At 44.5% G+C, this 24,922-nt stretch overlaps 2 protein-coding genes across 3 annotated transcripts; one reads left to right on the top strand and one right to left on the bottom strand.

Annotated features, from left to right (window-relative positions):
- Positions 1–737: 737 nt before the first annotated feature.
- Positions 738–18,708, bottom strand: gnptab (N-acetylglucosamine-1-phosphate transferase subunits alpha and beta). 2 transcript variants are annotated; one of them, XM_034578058.1, is made up of 21 exons: positions 18,345–18,708; positions 17,743–17,828; positions 16,969–17,088; positions 16,551–16,601; positions 14,936–15,138; positions 14,044–14,108; positions 13,812–13,946; positions 8,476–8,637; positions 8,165–8,344; positions 7,798–7,968; positions 7,355–7,478; positions 6,861–7,076; positions 5,653–6,668; positions 5,365–5,564; positions 5,066–5,285; positions 4,852–4,965; positions 4,682–4,761; positions 4,497–4,595; positions 4,243–4,410; positions 3,119–3,209; positions 738–1,523 (listed from the first exon to the last, which is right to left on the bottom strand). In XM_034578058.1, exons 1-21 carry the CDS (start codon positions 18,504–18,506, stop codon positions 1,452–1,454), a joined length of 3,735 nt encoding a protein of 1,244 aa, XP_034433949.1. In that variant the 5' UTR covers positions 18,507–18,708; the 3' UTR covers positions 738–1,451. The 2 variants fall into 2 exon arrangements, with proteins under 2 accessions (XP_034433949.1, XP_034433948.1); XM_034578057.1 differs by having other exon boundaries at positions 4,676–4,761; positions 18,345–18,706.
- Positions 18,709–20,938: 2,230 nt separating this feature from the next.
- dram1 (DNA-damage regulated autophagy modulator 1) lies at positions 20,939–24,083 on the top strand. Its single transcript, XM_034578082.1, has 7 exons — positions 20,939–21,400; positions 21,806–21,873; positions 22,088–22,230; positions 22,316–22,493; positions 22,619–22,677; positions 23,326–23,418; positions 23,506–24,083. The coding sequence occupies exons 1-7, from the start codon at positions 21,270–21,272 to the stop codon at positions 23,548–23,550; spliced, it is 717 nt and encodes a 238-aa protein (XP_034433973.1). The 5' UTR covers positions 20,939–21,269; the 3' UTR covers positions 23,551–24,083.
- The last annotated feature ends 839 nt before the right edge of the window (positions 24,084–24,922 follow it).

Here is a 24,922-nt window from a genome sequence, read left to right as displayed (position 1 = left end):
AGAGGTGACGAGCGTGTTTTCATTCAGCAGCATTCACATCAGACGCACACGTCACTTGTCTCACGACAACAATGAAAGTAAGTCAGAGAACATGCGGAGGGCGTCTGAATTTCAGACAGCGGCGATCCTGTCGAGTCCCACAGGGACACACGTGCAGGCGGCCATGACAGTTGCAGCATCACGTAGCTCCGACAATCAGATGCATTGGTACCAGAGTAAGAATGATCATTAAATTAGCCTATATCCCATTCATTCCCATTCATTCCCATTGTAAATCACTAGGTTAGGGTGTGATGTGCACGGGTCAACGTTTAAAAAAAACTAATGTTCAAACAAGCAGGAATGAACAAAGGCACTTCAAGTTTTCATGGGTTTAACGGAAATGGACAATAAAACGACACGTAAATGAATTATTCCTTATTCGCCCTCAATGTACTTAACGCACCTTTCCTTAAAAATAAAGCCATAGAGGTAAACGCCAAACACAACCAAACACAAAGTTAGAATCTTCTTCATCTGCTGATCAATTGTTGAATTAAAGCTAGGGTTGGTAATCCTGGAAAAGGTTCAGCAAGAGCAGGCTACACTTATAAAATACCCCCCCCCTCCTATCAGCCCGATGGTCAACAGCTCGGAGTCGACTTCCCCGGGACTCGCTCTCTAACTTCCTGATCGTCTCTGCCTCAGCGGTGTGCGTCTCTCCGGTCGTGCAGGTGCAGGCTGGGATTTTTTTTTTAAGACGACTTCATTTTTTGATGGCTATCGGGACGTGACGAGGATTTCAACAAATAAGATAAATAAGAAGATAAAAAGTGAGAGAAAAGAAACAACTTACCAACCCGATCTTTTATCAATTCATCATTTTGTCTATAAAATTGTGAAAAAAGCGACAAAAAACTGTCCGTACCATCAAGTTATTTGATTTCTGAAGATTTAACAGGAAAGAGTAGAAAATAAGAGCTTTAAGGAGTACCATCATTTTTGGCATGTTTGGCTTTCGGACTCGTCATTAATATATTTTTTAAATAGTAGCAGTTTGATGTGATTTGTTTCAGCTGTACACACACGCACACAAACAAACACAGTCCGATCAAGTGTTTGACACCTCAACACATCCATCAATGACACAGAGGACGGGACATGAGGAGTGGTGCAGTGCAGAGGGGAGTGTTTTATGTTTTGTTTGTGTGAGAGTCTCTGACGCCCCCAGTGGACGACATGAAGATGCACAGGCTTCTTCTGTTCGTTCATCGGCCAGCACCGTCCATCATCTTCTGAAATAAAAAACGTCTCATTGCCATATCTCACGTGTGAGTGTCTGTCGTCCGTCCGTGCTGATGAAACACAAGCGTCGAGGACGTCGGGTTCCTGTTTCCACTCCTCGTCTGGATCCAGAGAGAGGAGCGGAGGTGGAAGTGCAGAAAGGAGGAGGAGAGGGAGGTCTCCCTCTATCACACCCGCTCGGGGTTGATGTCCTGGTTCACTCTGCGTCTGGGGAACAGCTTTCGCTTCAGGAGAATGAGCTGCAGGCAGAGAGGAAAGGGCATAATTAGAAGTTGCTTACAGGGAAGAGAAAACAAAAAGCTTGTGTTGTCTGTCTGTCAGAGAGAGGATGACTCATATGTGAGAGAGGTGAAGCTGTTTAGCTAAACGTGGGAAATACTCTTCTCAAAATCACTTTCTGGCAGAGTGATAGATCCGAAAATTGATAGCAGGAAGCTTTAAAGATGTGCCGATGACATTTGTCCCTTCTCTCTTTTCCGATACCTGATCTTTGCCTATCGGCCGATGTGAACTTCCTTGCATATGTTGCATGTCAGGGTTTTAGTTGAGGGACTTTCCAGAGTGAAATATGACCAAACTGCTGATATTTTAGCTCTGGCTCACACTGTACTTTGAACAAAAATACTTTAAAGACGTTCATCAGATCGGTACATAGATTCCTATACTGCTGACCCGGTATTTTGGCTGGTATTGGTATCGAAACATCTCTACTTAGCCTTTCCTCCAATGGTAACAAAAAAACAATCAGCCAACCAGGATCTAGAGTTTAACTCAATACACCTTGTATTCTGAACAGAAACGCACACAAATGCAGAGTGCACGCCTCCGCCAAGGCCCCAGCTGCACCACATTAGACACAGTCATAGATATCAGTTCCCTAAACATGCCCTTTTATCTTATGTCATGTTAAAAGAGTGCAAAATTCAGATCCACAGGTGCAGTGGGTTCTTTCTTGGCCCGTTTCCCATCCTTCCACCAAGTTCCGTGGAAATCTGTTCTGTAATTTTTGCAAAATCCCTCCGACAAACAAACAAACAAACTAACAGTGTTTTTTTAAACTATCAAGACCTGGTTACCATGACGACCTCCACTCAAACCCTCTCTAAATTAAGACATCACACACTGTCTCAGGACGACGGTCGCCTCCAGGATCTGGTTTAAACCTGACAAAGCTTAAAATCCTGTTTGGGACCGAGTGACCAGCCAACCGGTCTTGTTCAGAAACATCTAAAGTCTTTGTGAGGTGACAGACCCACTGGACAAGTCCGGCACATTCCTCACTGGTCCCACGGGCTCCTGCGGGGGGGTAAATTCTCCTCAGGTCACTGCAACTATTAACCTTTCTTTATGTTCGCCGAGGAGAAACTGGAAACCTTTGGATTAGGGAGAGCTCAATGTCGAGCAGAATTAGTTTGTTAATACTTGTTCCTGTCGCAAAGTGGAAGAGTTTGACAGGAGAAGTCAAAGAAGAACACGATCCAGATTCGCTATGATATTCTTTGGACTCTTTCACAGCCAGAGATGCCACTTACCTGGCAACAAAGCAGGTAAATACAAGAACTGTCTGACCCAAGCCAACAAAGAGCGACACGTCTCTTCTTTCACAGAGGACGTGGGGGTCTTTCATTTCTGTAAAGTCAGGTCCTGGCTCAGCTTGTCTCACTCGTGCGACACACGAGACGGACCCACCTCTCCGTGCAATTCCACTAACGCAGGTTTAAAATCATAGCTCCAGTGGGAATAGGGGGAAAACGAGGTGTGTGTGTGAACCTAAGTCCCTTGGTCTGAATGTGTAAATAAAAGGCGTGTGTGGTCCTGCCGTGGACGCACTGACCTGTTCGGCGAAGAAGGACATGACGGTGAAGATGACGAGCGTCACGAGGACACAGTGTGTCCAGAACTTCAGCTTGTCTCGATAAATCCGCCTGCGGGAAACAAAACAAAATCTGTCCGTTATAAATTACAAGAAGCAGATTCATGCTTCGGTTCCACGTCCAACATCAACAGATGCAGGTGTAAAATACATGATCCCTGATTTAGACGTCCCGCTGGAGGACAGACTCGTGATATTATATAACGAGACAGAGGTATGCATTATCCGGAGGTCAGCAGGCCAACAGGGTGACGAGGTGACATCACCCAACGCCATCCGCCTGTCACTTCACAAACCAAAGGGGAGGAAGGGGGGGGGCGACGAGAGGCTCAGCTGTGCGATGATCTTACAAGTATCTTGAAGCTCGCGGCTGATCTTAAGCAGCGGGGTCTAATTTTACAGTCTGTTTGCGAGGCCGGCATGAACACAGGAGCGGAAGCCATGAAAAAAAAAAACTCTAAAGCCCCTGAGGGATTTCCCACCGCTCTCCGACCTGGCAACGCTCCATCCCCGCGCGGTGACAGACACAAATTCTTAACTCAGAGCGACTGGAGGGAAAAAAAAACAAGACCTTGACAAATTACCGGCACACAAGCGACAAGGACCCCACTTCAGTTCTGGTATGTGCGCTTTTCAAACATCAGTAACTGGTCGTTGTGATGAATCAAGTTAATTGGTTGACAGAAAATTAATGGGCGACCTGATCCGATCGTTAAGTGACTTATTAACATGCACTTCGGTTTCTCTAGTGTGAGGATTTAGAGCTTTTCTGTCATTACCTCTACCAAGGACGTTACACTTCCACGGCTCAGAAACTACTCAACTCATCGCCGTCACATTTTCCATTACATTTTGGAGCAGATCCGGATCAAGGAATATTTTTCTCACTTTCTTGAGCAAAAAAATACATATTTTCTCCTTTTCATCCCTCATTTTCTTTCGCAGACCTTCATACCCTCCAACACTCCATAGTTTAACTTAATGACACTTTCTGTTACGTTTGCTTAAACCGTAACTCTGGAATTAGCGTCAAGCAAACGAAAAACATAACTTCGTCCAGACGTCGTCTACACGATGTAACGTACCACTCCTGGAGCTCGTCCATGTGCAGGAACCTGTTGCGATATTCCCTGGGCAGCTCAAACTGGGACGCCAGCGGGAACATGGACTCGTAAAAGTCCCTGAGCACAGCTTTCACTGTGGCAGCGTCTTTATGGCTGTGGTCGATGTTGTCGTTGAGGCAGATGAACTTCCTGTTGGCGAAAATACAGACAGTTGCAGTGCAGTTTAACAACACGTACGTGGAAGATGTTAAGAGGGAAAACTGATCTGTGCGGACCTCGGATTCTTCCTGATGTCGTCTAACTGGCCGACCACATGCGACACGTTGGTCCGCACCATCTTGAACGCTATCTCCTCCTCTCCCATGATCTCGAACCTGTCCAACGGAAAGAGACGTTAGCAACAGGAGAACCAAACGTCTGAATTTTACGATGTTAACAGTGCGTGAAGACACACTTGTACTTATTCTGGTCTCTGAAGGCTTTAAGGATGCGTTCTGTGATGGGCTTACAGTGGAGGACGAGGCCTTTTGTAACAGGAGGCTGAAAAACATCAAATCAGAGCCAAATAAATTCAGCTACAAGTCCAATTCAAGTTTCAAGGCATTTACAGAAGTTTTAAATAAGTCTCACCATGCTGGGGTCGTAGTACGTCTCCTGAGTGGGGTTCACCAGGTGGAGCAGGGTCAGGTTTGTCGGGAGAGTCTTGGAGCAGTTGATCAACATCTGCTCCAGTCCTGTCAGATCCTGCAAGACGCCACAATGACAAATTAAAAGAAATGACGTTGTCTTCTTAAAATACGTTAATATGTTATCGAGAGATGTTTTTTATACAGCCAGGACCGACCTGGAGGCTGAGGGGCAGCTCGTGGATCCGTGTGGCGAGAGTTCGAATCTCCCGGTCGGACAGAACGCCCGAGTGATCTGTGTCGATCTCGTCAAACACCTCGGAGACGTTGAGCTGCTGCTGAGCGCTCATCAGGAAGTAGAAGTACGAGAAGGCGAACTGCATGTCTTCCGAGTGACGCACGCGGTGGGCCGAGGTCTTGTCAAACTCCTCTGGGAATCTGAAGGAAAGAGTACAAATCAATTTAAGATGCTGCCACTTCAGGAAAACTTCAAAATCAAAAAAGAAACAAGCCTCACATGTCCTGCATCTCCTGCATGATGAGTCGGTCGATCATGTGAGGCATATGCGCGGGGACTTTGCGGGACGTGAAGCCAAACTGGCTGTTGAGCAGCTTGTTGACGTAGCGAAGGGATTCGGCAAAAGTGTCCCGCAGCCTCCGGGCAGTGGCGCCGCCGTCGGTCGCGTACATCAGCTCTTTCTTCAGACGTTCCCCTTCCTGTAGAGGCGACACAGAGGACATGATGTCTGAGGAAATTAAAATGCACGACTTTAGATGAACAGTGAGAGTCGTGGGCTCTGTTTACCTCAAGTAGTCCATGGAAGTACTTCCTCTTCTCCCACGGCAGGAAGCCTCGATCTGAGGAGGTGAAGTGTTGGAGCCTCCTCCCGACTGGAGCTCCTCCTCCTGCAGCATTGATCGGATCATTCTGACTCTCAGCACTTCTGATTTTGGAGATGTGGTTCAGCAGCTTGAAGGTCAAAGGTCTTTCGATGGCGCCTTTCACGGGAGGTTTGGATGTTTCCAGCTCTTTGTGCACATCATCGATGTGGACGGGGACAAGAGGAGTAACCGGTGGTTCTTTCACAGCCGCGTCTTCTTTTGCGTTGTTATTTTGCTGAACGATACTTTCAGCTTTTTGTTTTGGCTCTCCCTCCAGGTCTTTATAAGGCTTCCTCTGGACCTTGGCTTCACCCTCATCAGCGACCTGCTGCAGTTGAGCCAGTGTCTTGTAAGGTTTGAGAAGCTCAGCCTTTGTGAGGTTATAACCCTTCACAGTAAGGTCACCGTTGAGCAGCTTCTCCTCGAGCTTCTGCAGCTCAGTGCGTACGACAGCTGGTAAAAGTGACACGTTCAGTGAAGGGACCTCGATGACGATCTGCGGCTGCCTTGTCTGGATCCTCGGACCTCGTTTGTCCTCTGGAACATCTAAGAAAGCCACAACGGGCTCAGGAGACAGCGTCGGCTTTGGCTCTATGCTGACGTCTTTGCTCGTGGTCTTGGACACGTTGGCACGAGGAACCTCGCGGGTGTCGATAGCTACGCCGAAAGTCATCGTGAACTCTGTGTCGTCATCTCTTTGGAAGGTGAGGTTGTACTGGATCTGCGTGGCATTGTGTCCGGGATAAAGAAGCAAGTGCACGGTCTTCCATTTGTTGGCGACAGAGGTGTGACGAACCACCGGGTTGTCGCTGACGTGGGCCTCAGTGACTCTGCGGGCGAATTTTCTGAAACTGAAATATGGCCTGACCTCTCCCACGGGGAGGGTGTAGAGGGTCCAGTTCCTCTGGAGGGTCACGGCGTGCAGCTCGTCAAAATGCTCTACAGACATAAATACACAATTAAGGATAAGATTATTCGCAAAGATTTACTACTAGATGAATATGACGGATATGACGCCATTAAAAGGTTGACCGAAAAGAATCATCCTTGAACAAAAGTGAGGATTCTCTTTACATTCTCTTTACATACTTCATCTTGAAATCATAGGCATCTGATTTGCTGTAGATTTACCTTGGCCACAGTCGCCCACGTCGTAGCCACACGACAGGACATTGCAGGCCTGGTCGCAGAACTTGTCAGCCAGCCAGGAGTTGGCACAGCCTTGATTGCAATAGGACGTCCCCCCGAGTCCTCCGATACCACCTGCGAACTGCCACAACTGTCCACCAGTTCCACCGGCCCCGCCGCCTCCGACCCCCGCGGCGAACCGACTGTTCCCAGCTGTGCCTGTAAGAAAGAGGGCAGCATTTCATATTTAGACATGTAGTTGACTTGTAAAACTTCTCAAACCCCTTTTTAATGCCACTTGAAATTAAAACACATTTATGTCCGTTAGATTCCACCGCCTCGATCCCCAGTGTCCCCGGTTTGAAAGACTTTGAAAGCCACTTCCAAGTATTCGTCATACTAGTATTCAAGTATCCTTGAGTACTTTTCAAGGACCTGCAGCCGCCCTGATGACAAATACAAGCGTGTGAATACAGACATGACAGTGTTGGCTTTACCCAGGCAGTCTCCTCCATCCCAATCACACGCAGAGTTATTGCAAGCTTTGTCACAGTAGCCATCTTTGATCCAGGAGCCTGGGCAGCCTTCAGCACAGTTAGGAACCGGCCAGGTGAGATACACCTGCAGAGAAGAGAGAGAGGAGCAGACTCAAGGTCAGTTTGTACTTAACTATCACAGACTACACCAAAATTATATTTTTTTGTTTTAAAACAGCGTAATAATCCCCGTCTATACTAACACACCCGATATATCATGTGAGGATTCATGTACAGTAGTCAGGTGCGTGCAGGTGAAAACATTGTTTCCAAACGTCTCCATCTTTCCTGAGTTTTCAAACTAAAACGAGGTCGGCAACATTTCCAGACTTCTCTGTTTTAAATACTCGAAACCTCTGGAGTAGTGTGGACGGAGCCTCAGCCACATGATGCTGTGTTCTCACCTTCTGTCCTTTCGAGTGGCTGTAGAAGTCGTCCGGCCACACGTCTTTGCCAAACATCACGTCGTCGTTGAGGTAGATAAACTTCTGGGAGAGCCCGGGGATGCGGTGGATGTGGGTCTCTATAGCCGGAGAGCTGAAGGTGGGAAGGTGGCTGTGGTTCTGGAAGATGTCCTGCAAGTCAATAAAAAAATAAGGTTGATAAAACAGCAAACACTTTCCAGTACGACAATATATGCAAGCATTAGTTTGGTCACTATTTTAGAACCTTTCATTTGCTTATAAACTTGAACACGTGACATAAGATTAGACGTCAGTAAAAACCGTCTGACAACCGAACACCAGAGCGCGGCGTAGTCGAGCCTTTTACCTGATGTGAGACGACGGTGACTCTAGGGTTGTCCAGGTTGAGCCAGGAGGGAATCTGCCCGTTAGTGACGATGAAGATGTGCCTCACCCAGGGAGCGTGTTGCTCCACAGAGCGCAGCGAGTAGCGGAGTTCCTCGTTGTCCTCGAATCTGCTGGCGGAGACATCTTCATCCTGTTTGGACTGAGGATGAGAAGCAGAGAAGAAAGAACTGAATCACCAACATATCTTGGCTGTTCTAAAATTAACCTACACGGTTTTCATTACTTACACATATTCTTTTACATGTGAGAGACAGGAAGGAGCAGTCGTACCTGTGAGATGGCGGTGAGGTCCCAGAACAGGTAGCCGGGGCTGATGGTTAACTCTTTCCCGTCCAGGGTCAGGTTCTTCTTCGCCTGCTGCGTCAGGTCAGAGAAGTCCTGCTGGGTGTTCAGGTGGAGCAGGGCGATGCTTGCCTCCGAGTACAACTCAAACTGAGGGAGAAATACAGAGAGATCCTGGTGAGCGAGCTGTTTGTATGTTTTCCTAATTTAGGATTTGTGTTTTTGGGAACCTCTCAAATATTCGATCTCCAGGAGCTTCATCATTTTCATAAATTCAAATAATAGTGAATTATCAGGGAAACTAAGCATCCTCCTCTTCCTGGTGCATCCAAACCAGCAAATCAAGAGTCCAACAAGAAACTAACTGGTTTGCACTGGTCTCTAATAAACACAACGACGCACAAAACTGTTGAACAGGAAATTTTGTAAAAGACTTTCATGATCTACTGACTTCTCCTCTGCCGCCACCGTGAGGTCGACATTTGGGGATTTGAGTGAAATATCATGACAACTGCCGGGTGGCCTGTTGTGAATGTGTCACAGATAACGCAGGTCAGATGAGGATAAATTCCCATAACTTCGGTGATCCCCCGACTTCCTATGTGGCGCCATCGTCAGGCTGACTTAATTTGCCAGATACTTTGGCTCGGGACCAAATACCTGCAAAACCAAAGACATACCCGGAGATAATTAGCAAACATTGGTGTACGATCATGGGCCTGAACTAGAATAGCCCCAAGTAGAGCGTATATCTCCGCCCAGGCCCAAGAGTCTCCCTATGAAACCACATTTAAATTCACAGGATCTGAATTTCTATTTGGATCTGCACCAAGTTGTAAACCTGATTTTGACAAATGCTGAAACATGAAAACATAACATCCTTGGTGTAGGTAGTGTTGCAACTGTTACAGGATACAGATCAATAACTTATAAGATCTACTTTACAGTATAAACCAGTTTGTCTCCTGTTGCAAATCGTTTCCAAGCTCAAAAGCATCTCAAGTTCTCAGAGTTGTAGTGTTGTGTAACCTCACGGTCATCATGTCAAGTCTGTAGTTTCCCAACTTTAAGCCCAAACAACTAAAATCATCACATGCACTGTGGGGAAATCCCAAATAGTGATTTCTCAAGAGTGGACGTCCCATGGCGAGCAGCGTGATGTGATCTCGTGACAGAGACGTCTGTCATCGAGACGGGAAGATTTCTGAAAGATGGAGACGAGACTTGTGATGGGATTTGTGTTCCTGAACAGCTCAGGGTGACCTTTGACCCCAACTGGTACAGAGGTCAAATCAAGCCCTGTGTGTGTGTGTGTAAAGAGTTGTCAGTTTGGAAAGTTCTGTGATGTCATCTTCTCCAAGGGGGTATGATGGAGTTGGCTCTCTGTCTGACCTCGGGGGAATTATGAGAGGCATCATGTGTGTGTGTGTGTGTGTGTGTGTGTGTGTGTTTGTGTGTACTTGATGTATGTAAGTGTCCCCCTGTGGCCTTGTCTCTTTCGAAACCATCTGTCCCGCCTCCCTCGTCTCTCTAACTCTAATCTTCCCAGAAAAAGACTGACCTTGTCTCCCTCCATCATCCTGAACCCAAAACACATAGCGTCTCGTGTTCTGTCTCGACTCGTCCATTGTCCTCCGCTTCCGTTTTTAGGTGAGGAGACTCGCAGAGGCTTTAAAACACAGCCGGGTCCAGTCGTGAGAATGCCTGGCCCCCGGATCACGTTGCCATCTTTATTGTAGCTCTCTTTATAGTCTTGATAAGTGTGTAACACATGCACACACAGCAGAGGCGTGGGGAGGCCTCACATAAACACATACGCCTGTTTACTTACATCACAATGCAGATAAAACATTAAAATATTAAAATACAGAGAAAATCCTTTGATTCATTGACTTGTGAAGAGGATAAGCAGCATAGAGAAGGGATGGATGTTGATCTATTGTAACGGAAATCTTGTTTTGTTTGTATATTTGTGTCATAATACCGAGTTCGCTTTTCTCTAAGAAGCCTGATAGATAACAACTGGTTCATAATTTCACTGTGTCAGGACACTTTCTTGGAGACGGACAGAGACACAACCATAGTTTGGTGAGACGAGCTGAGGTTCAGATATATTTGTCCAACAGAGAAGCTCCACGTGAAGAAACCCGACAGGTGAATGGAGCAGCGTGTCGCTACATATGAATCCAACTGCTTGAAACCATCACTCACTGCTGGGTTCATTAGTTTACACAACTAATTGCATTCTATTGTCACTGCAGTGTCATAGAAGCCGCAGTTTATATTTACATAATGTATATTTATACACATGGGACATAATGTTGCGGTGAGGAATAATTGTAACCGTGTCTTTGTACATCAGCACGACAACCTCGGCTCAGGAGGTTATGTTTTGGTTTGTTTGCTCGAGTGTCCGCTCACAGAGATTACAAACCTTCCTCCAGTTGTTATCTCTCAGGCTTCATGACTAAACCTTCAGTCATGTGCTTCTACTTATTTATACTTTAGGTGATTATCAGTCCCCGTAAGCAGGCATGATTAGGGGATTGATATTTACGAGTGTGGGCAATTTAGTGCAAACAAGAAATCCAGATCTAGTGAATTTTAATGTGGTTTCGCAAGGGGACTGTTGGGCCTTTAAGGAGGGTTGGGAGAAATGCTAAAAAGAGCATCAGCGAGAGAGCGAGTGAGTGAGCAGAGTTAGGAGGGACTGACTGAATTGTATCTAATAAGCCATTTTAGCTGGTTTGTGAGTTTGTTTCTGACAGACGTTGGTGGAAGGGTTGTCCTAGTTGTACTTATTATCCTTCCCCCCCCCCTGCACATACTCTACGAGCACGAGACACACATCTTGAATGTTCCTTGTCGGTGGAGACGAGCCACCGTGTGACCCGATCCACACTCATAAAACTACACACTAATACAAACACATCAACAGGCCTTTACACAAACGCTGAGGTCACGACTCGACAGGCGACGGCTCGGGCAGATGAGCGGGGCCGTGGGGCAGCTTTCATCACCGGGACACAGTCTAACACCGGCTATAAATACCGAGCGTCTCTCAGTGCTGAACCTCTCCCTCCACACTATGCACATCATCCCTCTTTCACAGAAGTGGCCCGGCGACGCCAGGAAATACCTTGAAATCCAAACTGTGCATTGTGTGGCGGCGCGTGGAGCTCCAATCCCTCCACGGCCAAACACGCACACACACACTTTCCATCATCCCTCCTGAACCTTGTGTGACTCCACATGTCCCTGATTCGTCTCTACTCCCACTACACACACTCAGTTTGATGCCTGCTACACCCGCCCCGGCTTGTTCCACTTGTAAAACATCTCAACTGGTGTTCAAACAGGTAAATCCAGGTATAAATAATACGAGAGGACGGGGTGTGTGTGTGTGGGGGTGTGTGTGGGTGTGTGTGTGTGTGTGTGTGAGAGTGCAGGGAAGGTCAGTAAAATCCTGCCGACCTTTCAGCGCACTGGCTGGCGCCATGCCACCCCAAACAGTTGTTCCACTGTTAACCCCCGCACCGCCAGCTAAGGTTACAGGCAGAATACCGCCGGTTATTATCACATGACCCAGCAGGCTGCACTGCGGCAGAACCTGGAGACGAATGGAATGGCACGATGGGACAACTGGGTTCCATGATGATATGTAGGTTAAACGCTGTTAACCTACATATCAACACACAATGTTACAGCACTTCGGACTCTGCTGAGGGTCGTGGACGCAGCTTGTTCACTTGTGACTGCATTGAGTATTTGATCTATTAAAGGAATTAATCAGTCTCATTAAGCTGAGTTTAACATTAAGATCAATTCATATCTAACAAGTCATAATATTGATATTGTTTACAAAAACTGAATCAGTCAGTGTATCAAGAAAGTTGTACATTGTGTTTCATGTACTGTTGATTATGATCCTTGTATAAACAGCGTTATACACTTTAATTCCTAACTAACCACTATGTTGAAAAAGCTGAAAAAGCAAAAAATAAACCAATCTCTTAAATCACCGCATTTACATCCATAAATAAAATCATACTGTTATTTTGTGAAAGTACTGAAGAAATACTTTGGTATTTTCCGGGTTGTAAAAGATCCACAGATAAATCGTACTGTTTAACACCTTTGTTTTGCAATCAGCACATAAAAGGACTGTTAGAAAAGACGTTATCTAACTAATCTCCAATTAATCCTCATCAGCCGTGTGATAATGTACATTATCAGAGGACGGGACAAACACCTGACTCGTTCCCACACGTCTGACGTTGACTGACTGTCTTGTTTTCCTTGATCATTTCACACTAATCCAGGCTCATTAGTGACATTCCTCACTCTGAAAATATAAAGCCGACTTCTGAGGGGGTGAAATTATTAGATACACAAGCGTCCAGCCCCCCACCCCCCAGCTAAACACAGATAAACTACTCTTCATCCACATCACAACAGAAATGATCAGAGTGGAAAAAGAGCACATTTAGCAGGACGGAGCAGAATATCTGCTACTGGATAAGATGCTGTGATGAATAAAAGGATCAAAGGTAAAATAGAGTTGATGTAACGATGACACACAAAACATCTTCTGACAGTGCAAGAGCAACATCTGGTGACAGAGTCAGTGAAGTTCACATGAACTTTACAGAAACTTGAAACTCACATGATTGTTGAACTGTACAGTGACTGTTTGTGCAGCTCTGCCACCTGCTGTTCAGTCAGGAAACTAACATGTCCTCCAACTGTTTGGTAGTTTTTATGGATTTATAAATTTTAATTTTAAATTTTTTTACTATTAAGCCATTGAGAACCATAAAAGAAAAGGGTCGGATGCATCTTAAAATGTGGAGTTGTCCCTTTTGGTTATTTTCCCAAAATGCAGCGGGTGTAATAAACAACAACAGAATGATTTCAAAATAAAAACATTTCAAAAAGTCTCCTATCAACATCCAAGAATCTACAGTGTTTTTATAACTACTGCATCTTTCAGTCTGTTCTGCTTATTACCAATAAATCTCCTTAAGCCTCATTTACAAGACACGATTTTTAGCCCAATTTTTTGCAGTTACAGACGAGTTTTGGAAGTTGCCGACAAAAGCTCGGGATTGGAGCCAAATCTGTGTTTGACATAGTAGTCTTGTAGTGGGTGACCCCCAAGTCAGTCGTGTAGTATGGACTCACAACTGCAAGATTCCGATCACACGACAATAGGTTGTGTATTCTGAACTTGGCATCAGCATCACAAAACCACCCGGGACTTACTTCAACTAGGAACCAAGTGTTTTTTTCCAAGTCACTGCCTGATGATCTGAAGATTTTACCTGTTTGATCTTGTTGGTTATGGCCGAGGGGAGTTTGAGTCGCAGCGACTCCGTCTCCTTATAGGTCGCCGGGAAGCCGCTCAGATACGCCAGAGTCTGCATGCGGATCAGACCTGGAGCTTCTTTATCGGTCGTCTGCAAAGCACACAACAAAGACAAAATAAGACTAATCTAAAGGGGGACGGGGGGGGGGGGGGGTTTGCATCACATTTCCGTACAGTTATGAACCCACCAGGTAACATCTGGACACAGTGAATTTCTGCTCTTCTCTGGACACATCTGTAAAGGCTTTATCAGCTGTAAAACAAACAGCAAACAAACAGTGACACAGCAGCAGAGGGATGTTAATAAACACATACAGATGTTAATGCAGACTTCTCGTCACCACTCAGACTGATGAGTTTAAGTCTGTAAAGAGTAAACTCTTTCCCAACACAATATTTTAAACATCACAGCACCTTTGATCGACTAACGGCTGAATTTCTCTGTGACAAAAATCTAGTTTCTTTCTGTCGTTCTTTATTTGATCTGTTTTCATTTTTTAATCAACGTGTGTGCGGACATTTCTTGTCTTCTGGTTTCCGTTGCATCCGTCTATAGCTGGTGTTTATCATCGTTACCGTCGACGGAGCAACATCAGAGGCTCAGTCACCAATAATAGTCACACTAGTCAATAACGAGTTGATAATCTGACAGCTCAGGAGCGATGGAGCAACATATTTCTATATTTAACCCCTTTTATAGTGCGTGAGAGTTAATCACTGGCTTATTAAGTCTTTAAATGGAACATAAACCCCTGTGACTTGGGTTCACTGCAGGTGAACAGTTTATTCTTTTGTCTACATGTGTCACATTTAAAAATAAGTTATGTGCAATCAGTCCATCGGCTATTGTCTGATGATGAATTCGCCTCCATCAACGGAAATAAGGAGGCTTCGGAAATCTTCTCCCTCGCCCACAGATTCTACAAATTCACATGCAGAGTCTGTTTATAGAGACAAGTTATGTGTGTCACTTTTGTTCTTTTCATTTCTCTCCCTCCAGAATCTCTCGCTCCATCATTTCACAGAACGCTCTGATCTCATTCTAGCATTTGAGCGTTTTCGGAATTCACTTGTTTTTACCGTCGGCCTGCGAGTGGAAGACGACCACAGACACGACGGTGGGCGGGTGGAAGGGTTTTGTGATCAGCTGCAGCTCTTTGGCGGCGGCGAAGGAGGCGGAGAGCGACGGCAGCTCTTTGAGGGAGACGTTGGCCGGCAGGGCGGGGTCCAGGGCCAGCATGGGTGCGAGGATGCAGTGGGACAGGAGACATTCTGGCTTACCACTAAAAACAAGCAGAAAAAAAAAAATGATATACATCTCCACTCCATCTAAGTTTGTGGTTTTACACTGAAAGACAATTCGGGGCATGTGCATGAAATTTGTAATAAGTTCACACCATCTGCAAAACAGTTTCCTTTGTGGAAATGCATCGAGCCCCTGTTTGCATCTTCAGTTGAAACAAATAGACGGACGGACAGGAAACATCTTCACTCAAGTCAAATGTTCATAGAAGTTTACTTTGCTGTGTGAGCTTTAATATTTATATGCTAATTTCCTTTATTTTAGCCGAAACATAAACTTGTGAAACAAAAACATGCGACACGTTCAATTAAATTTAGAAAATCTTCATATGGCAGAATCTTTACTTTGCAGCACACAAAAGGGTTAAACTACAAAATCAATCAGTTACTCTAAAATAGTTTAGATTGTTGAATTTTATTCGATCTGTGGTGAAACCCGACTCGACTTCCTGTTTCAACATTAAAGTCCGGGTTCACACATGTGGTTTCATCGTGTCTTTAACTGACACTTCAAAGTACAGGTCTGAGAGTCAGAGAGTCTGAGGTGTTTCTGCAGTTTTGCCGTCCTCATTAACCAACACCAAGGGGAAAGGTTAAAAAAAACAATATTCTGTGTAGTGAAGTGCGATAAAGAAAAGAACGCACCGCTAACTGCAACCTCAGATGTAAAGATACAACATATTTAAAATTAAGAGCTTTCAGAAAAGGAGGTCTAAGGTGAAATTCGTGGCAGAGCTGTTGTGCTTGATGTAAGAAATAAAAGTGGCCAGTGAGTGTGTGTGTGTGTGCACAATGAGACAAAACACAGTCGTGTACACAAAGGTACAAATCCTTTGCACATCTCTAGTGCTATTATGTCTTTGTGGGAAATGGTTTCAAAATTATAGAGCTCAAATACTTTATTACTGTTAAATCGGTCACGTTAAAGTTAATAATGATTATAAATTGTATTTGTATGACTCGTTTAACAAAGACTTGACAAACTGTGGGATTAAAAAAACCAGAGAAGGCAAATAAAAGCAATGAACTTATTTGGTGGCATCTGTGATATATTGCAAAAAATATAAGAAAATAATAGCAAAACCTTTAGCAAAGCATTAAAAAACTATGGAAATGATAACACTGCTCTCTTTTTGTGTTACATGGATAATGTGTGTTTGCTTTTATGTTGTTGTTAAATGTGGTCTACACCCTCATCTGTGGACACAGCATCGCACTCGCATGTGTAGTGAAACTACACATGCGAGTGTGACTAACGTCCAAAAGTGTGACTAACGTGTGACTAACGTCCAAAATGTTTTATGGACGTTACAAATAAAGCTGAATTTGACTAAAGGGAGGATTTAATATGACTGCATTAGTTTTAGTTGTGTCCTGTAGTTAATAACCTCACCTGTCTTTGGGCACTTCAGTTGTCTCGCTTGCATTTTTCCCCAGACGTTCCCTATAAGCAGAAATTCACAACAAATTGAATTCATATTATTTTCATCACATTCTGTTAAAAGTCCCAGCATGATGTGAAGGTCATTCGAGGCAGATACAAAAAAGAGCAACTGGAACTTCTCCTCAGACGTTTCCAAACCTTTGACCTCTCTGAGTGAAGATGATAATGCTGCAGGCTTGTATGTTAATTCTGACTGTATTCAGGGTTTGAAAACTCAAAGTCACGTGAGTGTGTTTGCACCCGATTGTTTCATAGACTACAGTAAAAGGTTTATGTTTAACTGTGACCACAGGTTACAGCCTGCAGTGTTTCTGCACAACTGTCACTTCACTATTGCAACAGCTCAAGAATGTGGAGCCACAGCTACCTCAGAGCTCTTTGTTCCTCCTCCAGTTGCTCTTTGACCGTCTTCAGCTCCTTCAGCAGAGCCATGTCTGTGCCGTTCACCCACGTGTACACCACGTCGATAGGCATGGGCAGACAGAGCCTGAAACACAGAGACACTCGTGTAAGTCAGACTGAAACTGCAGAGCTGTGACCCTGTTTCCCTCCTCCACAGTGAACACTTTGCTCCGGCGTGTCAGAGTCGGTTTGTGTTGATGCAGCGCTGCACCTCGTCCACTTCAAGAGAAGAGTGCAAACGCTCTGGAGTTGCATGAAGTCAGGGTTTTGCAGAAATTAGGCTCGTGATTTGCACACTTTTGCAAATGAATAATTATCAGAGCCTGACAAATCAGCAGCTATGAGCCTTTCACTTTACTTCAATGTAATTCAAGTTCTATATATTTGGTTGTATTTTCATATTCATTTACTGATGATTATTATTAATCAAAACGAAATTACGGTTAAAAAGAAAATATCAAGCATTTATCACATTTCTTTGCATGAAAGGTTTTGACAAGAACATATTAGGATTAACTGACGATTTGGCCAATATGTCAGTATAGAAAATGTTTAAGTCGTAATAATCTTGATGAATTAATTCTGGGGACTGAGATTTCTCTGTCCAAGAAGATTTGAAACCTCTCGCTGTGACCTCAGCAATAAAAAAAACAATCGTCTGCTAACGAACGTTAACATTTGAGTAAGTGAGGGAGAGACACAGTTGTGAGATTCATTGGTAGATGTAAAGTTTGCTCACCTGCTTTGGAAGGATTTCCCCCCCACATTATCTCTGTAGGAGTCAAACAGAACATGATACTGGTCTCGACTCCACTCAACCACCACCTGTAAATGCAGAGAGGGGACGTAAACCCACAATATCACATTTAGAAAGTCACAGATTTCTTGTTTCTTGCACCGATTGTGACTCTGAAATATTAGAAACTGCTTTTTAAAAAGGTGGAAAAATATCAAAACGACACAAGAAGAAAACAATCTGGACTTCCTCAACAGCTTTAATGTCAAATTCACAAATGTTTCTTAAAAGAAATGATTAAGTAACAAGGTTTTTGCAATGTACTTTAAATCAATTATTCTTCTGGGGGGTAATCATGAGGCCGAATTTGCACGAGTACTTTAAAGATTCGTGAAACGTCTCGATTACAGCTGATTAGTTCGGTTAGTCGAACAAAGAGGTTGATTACTCCACAAAAAGGAGGATTTGTGACTGGAGTCTGGTGAGGCGGCAGGAGGACGCGCAGCCGGAGCTGCACCGGGGACATTTACCGGGTCGGCGGACGCTCGCTCGCCCGGGGGACCTGACAGGCTGCCCGGGGGAGAAGTCAAGAAGAAGACGCTCACCTCTCCGAACTGGAAGGCGGAAACGATCATGAGGACGATGCCCCCGAAGCAGAGGTAGAGCCCGTAGCGGTGCGACAGGCACGTGTACGTCTGCCTCTGGACGAGCTTCAGCACCGAGTTGACGACTACCATGATTCCTCGCGGCGACGCATAGCGCTGCATCCATTCAGAGAACCGCGACCATCATGGAAAAGTAAACACCGCACGGGCCGACCCCGGATCTGTCAGCTGACCCGCTGTTTGCCTGAGTCACATGACCGCCGACCGCTGGGGCCTGGTGCCGCCCCCTTTCTCTGCTGCCGCATGTTGTCGCCCTCTGCCGGTGGGGAGTAAGACCTCCCCCTTCCCCTGTGATACCTGCAAGACACGCGGGCATCGAACCAACAACCTGCTCTGTAAGTAAAGAGCAGGTTGAGGGAGACAGTCAGTAAATGTAGGAACACAGAAATGTACGGTGGCCGAGAGAGAGCTCAACACATGGCAAAGCAATAAAACACATGCAAATAGAAAAAAATAAGTGCAAATCAATTTAACGAAGTCACAACACATGCAAATACAAAAACGTGCTGCTACGCAAAAACGCAAATTCACACGTATTTGCATGATCCGGCCCTATTCTGGCTCAGGATGGCAGCGTTGGTATCCGCTATATTTTGGCTTCATTTTTGGATAGTGTGAGCAAGTGGAGACGCATCGTCCATCTTTATTTACAGTCTATGGTTCAAGGGCCAAAATAATCACCCTGCTCCTCTTAAGAGCCTGTAACAATTGTTCAAAGAGTAAAAACATCTTGGCCACAAGGGGGCGGAAGAGGATACGTCTATCACAACACTGACATTACCTGCCTGCAATATATTCTAAATTCAATGTTCACTTACTTTAGTTGTCCTCAGAGTTTTCTGTTGTATTTCATCACCGTTGTCAAGAGGAACTTGCTCAGGTGTCCTTCTATGACCGAAAGGTGATTTCTGGCACGTGGACGGCTTCCTTAAACTCTCTCAGGGCATCAGCTGACTCTTTATTTTTTTATTATAATTGTAATGTTTTCATCACATACAGTAAATGTGTTCCCTCAAGCCAAGAATGAGACCCTGAGTCATTTCATGGTCCGTTATCTCAAAGTTTTCCTGAGTCTGTCTCCACTTCAGCCTCTCCCTGCTGAGTCACTACGGTCGAACCGAGCAAACAGTTTCTTGAAGTTGCCTCCAAGTCAGACTTTGGCGAGTTTCATCTTCAGCTGCAGCAACAGCCGAGGCTCAGAAGATGCTCCACTTGGCTCAGAATGTAAGAAAAAACGTGTTTAGAAGCGTGAGCTGAAAGACATCTGGGTTCCACTGGCTCTGTCCCATCCTCCTTTCAATCAACTCAACTCCAGTGGTGGAAAACTTAACCCAATTTACCCAAGAATTTAAAACATGCAAGAACATATATGCTCCAGGACTGTACCACTAACTGAGGGCATTTAAAAACCGTGAAATTGTTTGTGGTAATTTGATTAGTTGCAAATTTGTTGGTAAAAGTGCACAAATTAGGTTTCATAGACATTGACTTGTAAAGGGTCTTAAGGCCTTTCCTGCTTCTTTACCACATCGCCATGTCCTGTAGAAAGGCCCTGTGTCAAATCTAGATTTGTTTATTATTTTTTATATTTAGCCAACATTTAATGGCACATGTGGATTCAACCAAGTTACCTCAGACTCTCATGTTCTGGTTGGATTGTGGAAAAACCGGGTGAGGGACATTGGTTCAGACCTATTTCTAGACTCCTCTGGTTGAGAGCATTGTGTTTGCAACCTGAGTTTTTTTACTATTGTATTTTTACCTAGAAGTAAAATGTTAAATACATGACTCACGTATAGACCATTTCTTCTTCCAGCACGGTTATGCAAGCTTTCATTTCCTCCCATTTGAATTACTGTAACTCTCCACATCTGAGTCAGGAGAGTCCACGTAAGTCTGTCTGAAAAGGCAGCAGCCCGACTTCTCACCAAAACCTCAACAGCACATGACTCCCGTTTGTAGCTTCTCTCCATCGAGCTAAATTCAGCTAAATATTAGAAATGATTTTAAGATTTCATTAACTTTTAATGCCTGTTCTGGACGTAGCCTGGTCCTAACTGGAGGCCTTGTTGGCCTTTCCGCAGTCCCAGCTAAGGACCAAAGGTGACGGGGGCCCTTTCTGTTAGGGGCCCCCACTTTCCTGAACAATCTCCTTTGAATAGATCCATCCAACTTAATAAGTCATTCTTTTTAGTATTGTCTTTATCGAGGCGCTGATCATCTCCTGGCTTACTGATCATTAACATCAAAATGTTGTATTTCATTGTTTTTTTTTACTTTTTTATCATCTGTAACATCTTCAATTTTATCTTTCTGCCCTAAAACTGGGAAATTCCTCAACCTGGTTTTACCAGTTCCTTATTATTTGGCTTAATTTCTTCATTATTATCTTGAAAAGCACCTTCTGACTGTATTTTTGGAGGAACACTTCCCCTCTTGACGCTCCTTGCTGACTCTGAGATCGTGCATAAATCAACAGCAATTGTTTAAGGGTTGAAAGAAAGACGGGAAGAAGGAGGAGGAGGAGGAGGAGGAGATGGGTGGATGTAACGGGTGGTTTTATTTGCGCAACGCCAGCCCACTTGGAGTCATTTTGGGGAAGAGGTCACTGTAGCTGTACTGTATATCAGTTTATTGGAAAGAGGCAGAGCTCATTCTATTGCGGACAATCACCACCATGTGACTGTCGTTAACAGACTCGAACAGAAAAGAGGCGCAGAACCTGATTCATGCGTCTGGATCAGCAGCATCAGACGTGGATTCCTCCTCCTCCTCCTCCTGCTCATTCTCCTCCTGCTCCTTCTCCTCCTGCTGAGGTGGTGACACGGTTTTCTGGAAGTTACGCGTAAAACAAACCTCCCTGAGATGTTTTGGTTCACGCAAGGTCTGTGCTTCCTGCCAGTGTTTCTGGTCGTCTGGTCTTCCTCCACCTTCATCATTTCCTATCTGATCGCGATTTACAGGCGCGACGTCGATTTAATCTTCCCATACATCAGGTGAGATTTACGCACACGGTGCTCCAGACACATGTTGATCTTTAACAACCTGGGATCCAAATCGCACACACATGTGGTTTTGTGTTGATACAAATCAGACAACAGTGGTGCCGTAAAGTTCAGTTTCGTTTTCCATCGAGCGTAAAGCTTGGCCGGTACCCAAACTCCAGCTGCTACTTCACAGGAGCCGTGCAGCTTCATACAATCTTCTTTCACTTCTCCCTTTTGATGTTATACTTGTACGTTGACTAATTTGAAGTTAGAAAAGTCATGATTTGTTCTGTGTTCAGCTCAATAGCAAACCACAACATACACGATCTCAAGGCCAAAGGTTGAGGGGAGACAAGAGAGAGAGATGACAAGTGTAAAAATCAGGGCTAAAAAATTGCCTTTTTCCCTTTTCAGTGACACAGCTGCAAAACCCCCTGAGAGCTGCATTTTTGGCCTGATGACATTCATCTCTGCCTGTGCAGGTATTTCTTCTTCCCCCTTATTATAAATGTGAACTTGGGCACTTTGACCCTGCTTGGTTTATTAAGCAACGTTGGGTTTTCCTGACTCTCCAAAGATGTAAGTCACGTTTCCCCTTCTCAAGGAAGTGAAAGCAGAATTTATGGCTTCATGGGGAGTGCTTCTTTCTTTTTTCTCCTTTGTGGTAAAAGCACAATCGGACTTTTTCCCGTGCAGGAATATTCACCATTTACGCCCGATACAAGTTTGTGGAGAAGCTGGGTGAGGAAACAGGGGTGAAGAGGACATGTCTCAATAGAACTGCTCTGGTGGGGGGGCTGCTCTCCTGTCTGAGCATGTGTATTGTTGCCACTTTTCAGGTACGTCTCAACATGTGTGTGTTGCATGATGTAAAATATAATGTAATGTAACCTCTAACAGCCCCTGTCTTGTTTTTGTTTGCAGGAAATAGCAGTGAGAGTAGTTCATGACATAGGAGCTATACTGTTCTTCGTCTCCGGCGTCGTATACATAATCCTCCAGTCGGTCATTTCGTATCAGACCCATCCGTTTGGATCCTCCTCCAGCCTGTATCGAGTGCGTTCGGGGATCGCCCTCCTTGCTGCGCTGGCGTTTTTCCCCGGTATCCTTTCCCTGAAGTCCAAGCTGAGAAGATGCTCTGGCTCCCAGATGTTCTAGTGTCAGTTGTTATTGCCAGTAGATGTGTGTGATGCTTCATTGATTTTTTTTCCTTAGTGGATAATTCAGCTGTCATCTGTGCATATTGGGTGAAGCAGAGCGAGCTGATCAGAGACCCAGACGACAAGGTGAGCTGCAGACGTGTCAGCTGTTCAGACCTGGTGTTAACATCCAACCTGAGAGATCACATGTGGACAGCTCTTAAGATCATCACTTCAAATCAGTCGCAAATAATTGTGTGAACATCCCACAGTTTATTATGAAACTGCAGCAGGTCAGAGGTCGTCAGCTAAAGAGGCTTTTAAATATGGCCCCCACAGCTGAAAGAAGGAGACCCCACTGCCTCAGAATGTGTGTCTGACTGATCGCATCTGAAATGCACCCTCCGTGTGTCTTAGCTGCGTTCACACCTGAACTAAGAGCTGACCACTTGGGATCGGATCACTCAGGTGGGAAGTTAAACCAGATCTGAACAGGGTCTCCATTAGTAGCATTACTTACCTCCACAAAGGAGGTTCTTTCTAGGTCCATTTCCCATCCTTCCACCAAGTTTCTTTGAAATCCGTTGAGTAGTTTTCTGCTGATAAACCAGCAAGCGGACGGGGGAGGAAACGTAACCTCCTTGGTTTTTCTTTATAAACTGAATTTCTTCATGGTTTTGGACTCAGATGTGAGAGGCCATCTTGGGTTTTAGGAAACGACGGCTTTAGTTAGATTACCTGATGGTGAATGTAGTCATCATTTACCACGTGGACTGACTGCGGCCTCTCTTCCAGGACTATCCTTTCTATCTGGCCAGCGCTGTGTGTGAGTGGGTCGTCGCCTTCAGCTTCATCCTCTTCTTCCTCACGTACATCGACGATTTCAAAGTGAGTTTCTGACCATTAAACACGAGGTCAATTCTTTTTTTATTAACTGGAAATGAGTCTCATATCTCTCCCTTTTACTTCCTGCAGGTTTTCACTTTACGTGTGAAAACAGAGCTGGAAAAGTCGTCTTGATCTGCAGCTGAACGTCAGTATTTTCACGGCTCTTTTTCTTTTTTTATGCCTTTTTATTTTTGTAAACAACATCATATGGTGAGTTTATTAGCAGAACAGGTTCTTTTTGACATTTGTATTATTACATTGTAATAACTGGCTGTCAGATTTGGGGTTTAAGGAAAAAAGAACTGACCACAGCCTGATTCTTTATACTATTTATACGACCTCAAATCATTTCAAAAAGTGTACTCATGTGTTCACGCCGCCTGTGTTCACACGACCGTCACTTTGCACTTTGCACTCCTGACTCCTGCCACATGAGCTGAACACTTCCTGTTGGACCTGTGACCACTAATATGAGAAGTTGTGGTCGTGCGGTGATCGCTGCACATGGGATTTAATCTCAAACCAATGAAGTGTTGTTCTGTGGGAACATTGTTTTGTGAGAAGATTGGTGAAATGCCAGACTGATACTGTATATGTATATGGGGGTACTCTTTGTATATTGCACACCAGGAAACTGATGTCATTCAAATTTTTTTTGTATGCATCACTGTACTGCCAAAGGGAGTTAATCTATTTCAGTGGATGCTCCACTTCAGAGTTTTGGTTGCATGTACTGACTGTACACTGTGGTCATATAGTGCAGCTGTGGATGTCACTGTGCCCGGTCAACATCCGGTCATCATGCACTGAGAATCAAGCTGCTGAGAATTAGACCTTTGAGTTAATTAGTTGCTCAATGAAACTGCCAAATTTCATTCTTATAATAAACAGGAAGAGGTTTGTTCGATGTGCTTTAACGCCGTCTCAGAGTATGCGTAGCGCTTCCCTAAATTCTTTCACTCGTGACTCTTTAGGACTAAATGAAAGTATTAATTTCTTTCTCTTCTTTTGAATCAAGCACTAGGATTTATCCACAATAGATTCACTTTTAACCACATCAGATACTGTATTTACATGGGAAAAGTTTGTTTTGTTTGTTCAATTACTTTTGTATTTTTGCTTGTGACATAATATACTGCACTTATCATAATATCCTGCTGAGCTTAATGAAAAGATAATGTGATAGTATGAAGAAGAAGGATGCACTTTCTAAAGCAAATTGTATGAGTGTTTATTACAGGCACAAATCACAGATGCAACGATTCTCTCTCTTGTAACCAAAGTGCTTTTCAGACGTCTCTACACTATTGTGTAATGTCCATTCATAGAAATCTTATCAAAAGACAATAAATGTATTTTATACTAAAACATTCTTCGCACAGTTTGTCTACATGAATATTTTTCCGGGCATGTTCACACAAGTTGTGAGAAATGTCGCGAGTCAAACACAAAACAAATTTTGTTTACATTTTCTGACAAACGGTGTTATCACTCAGTAAAGGTC

The sequence above is a fragment of the Hippoglossus hippoglossus genome, chromosome 23, assembly GCF_009819705.1.
Source record: "Hippoglossus hippoglossus isolate fHipHip1 chromosome 23, fHipHip1.pri, whole genome shotgun sequence".
Lineage (NCBI taxonomy): Eukaryota > Metazoa > Chordata > Actinopteri > Pleuronectiformes > Pleuronectidae > Hippoglossus > Hippoglossus hippoglossus.
The sequence above is the reverse complement of the archived record's forward strand: the minus strand, read 5'-3'. Positions and strand labels throughout refer to the sequence as shown.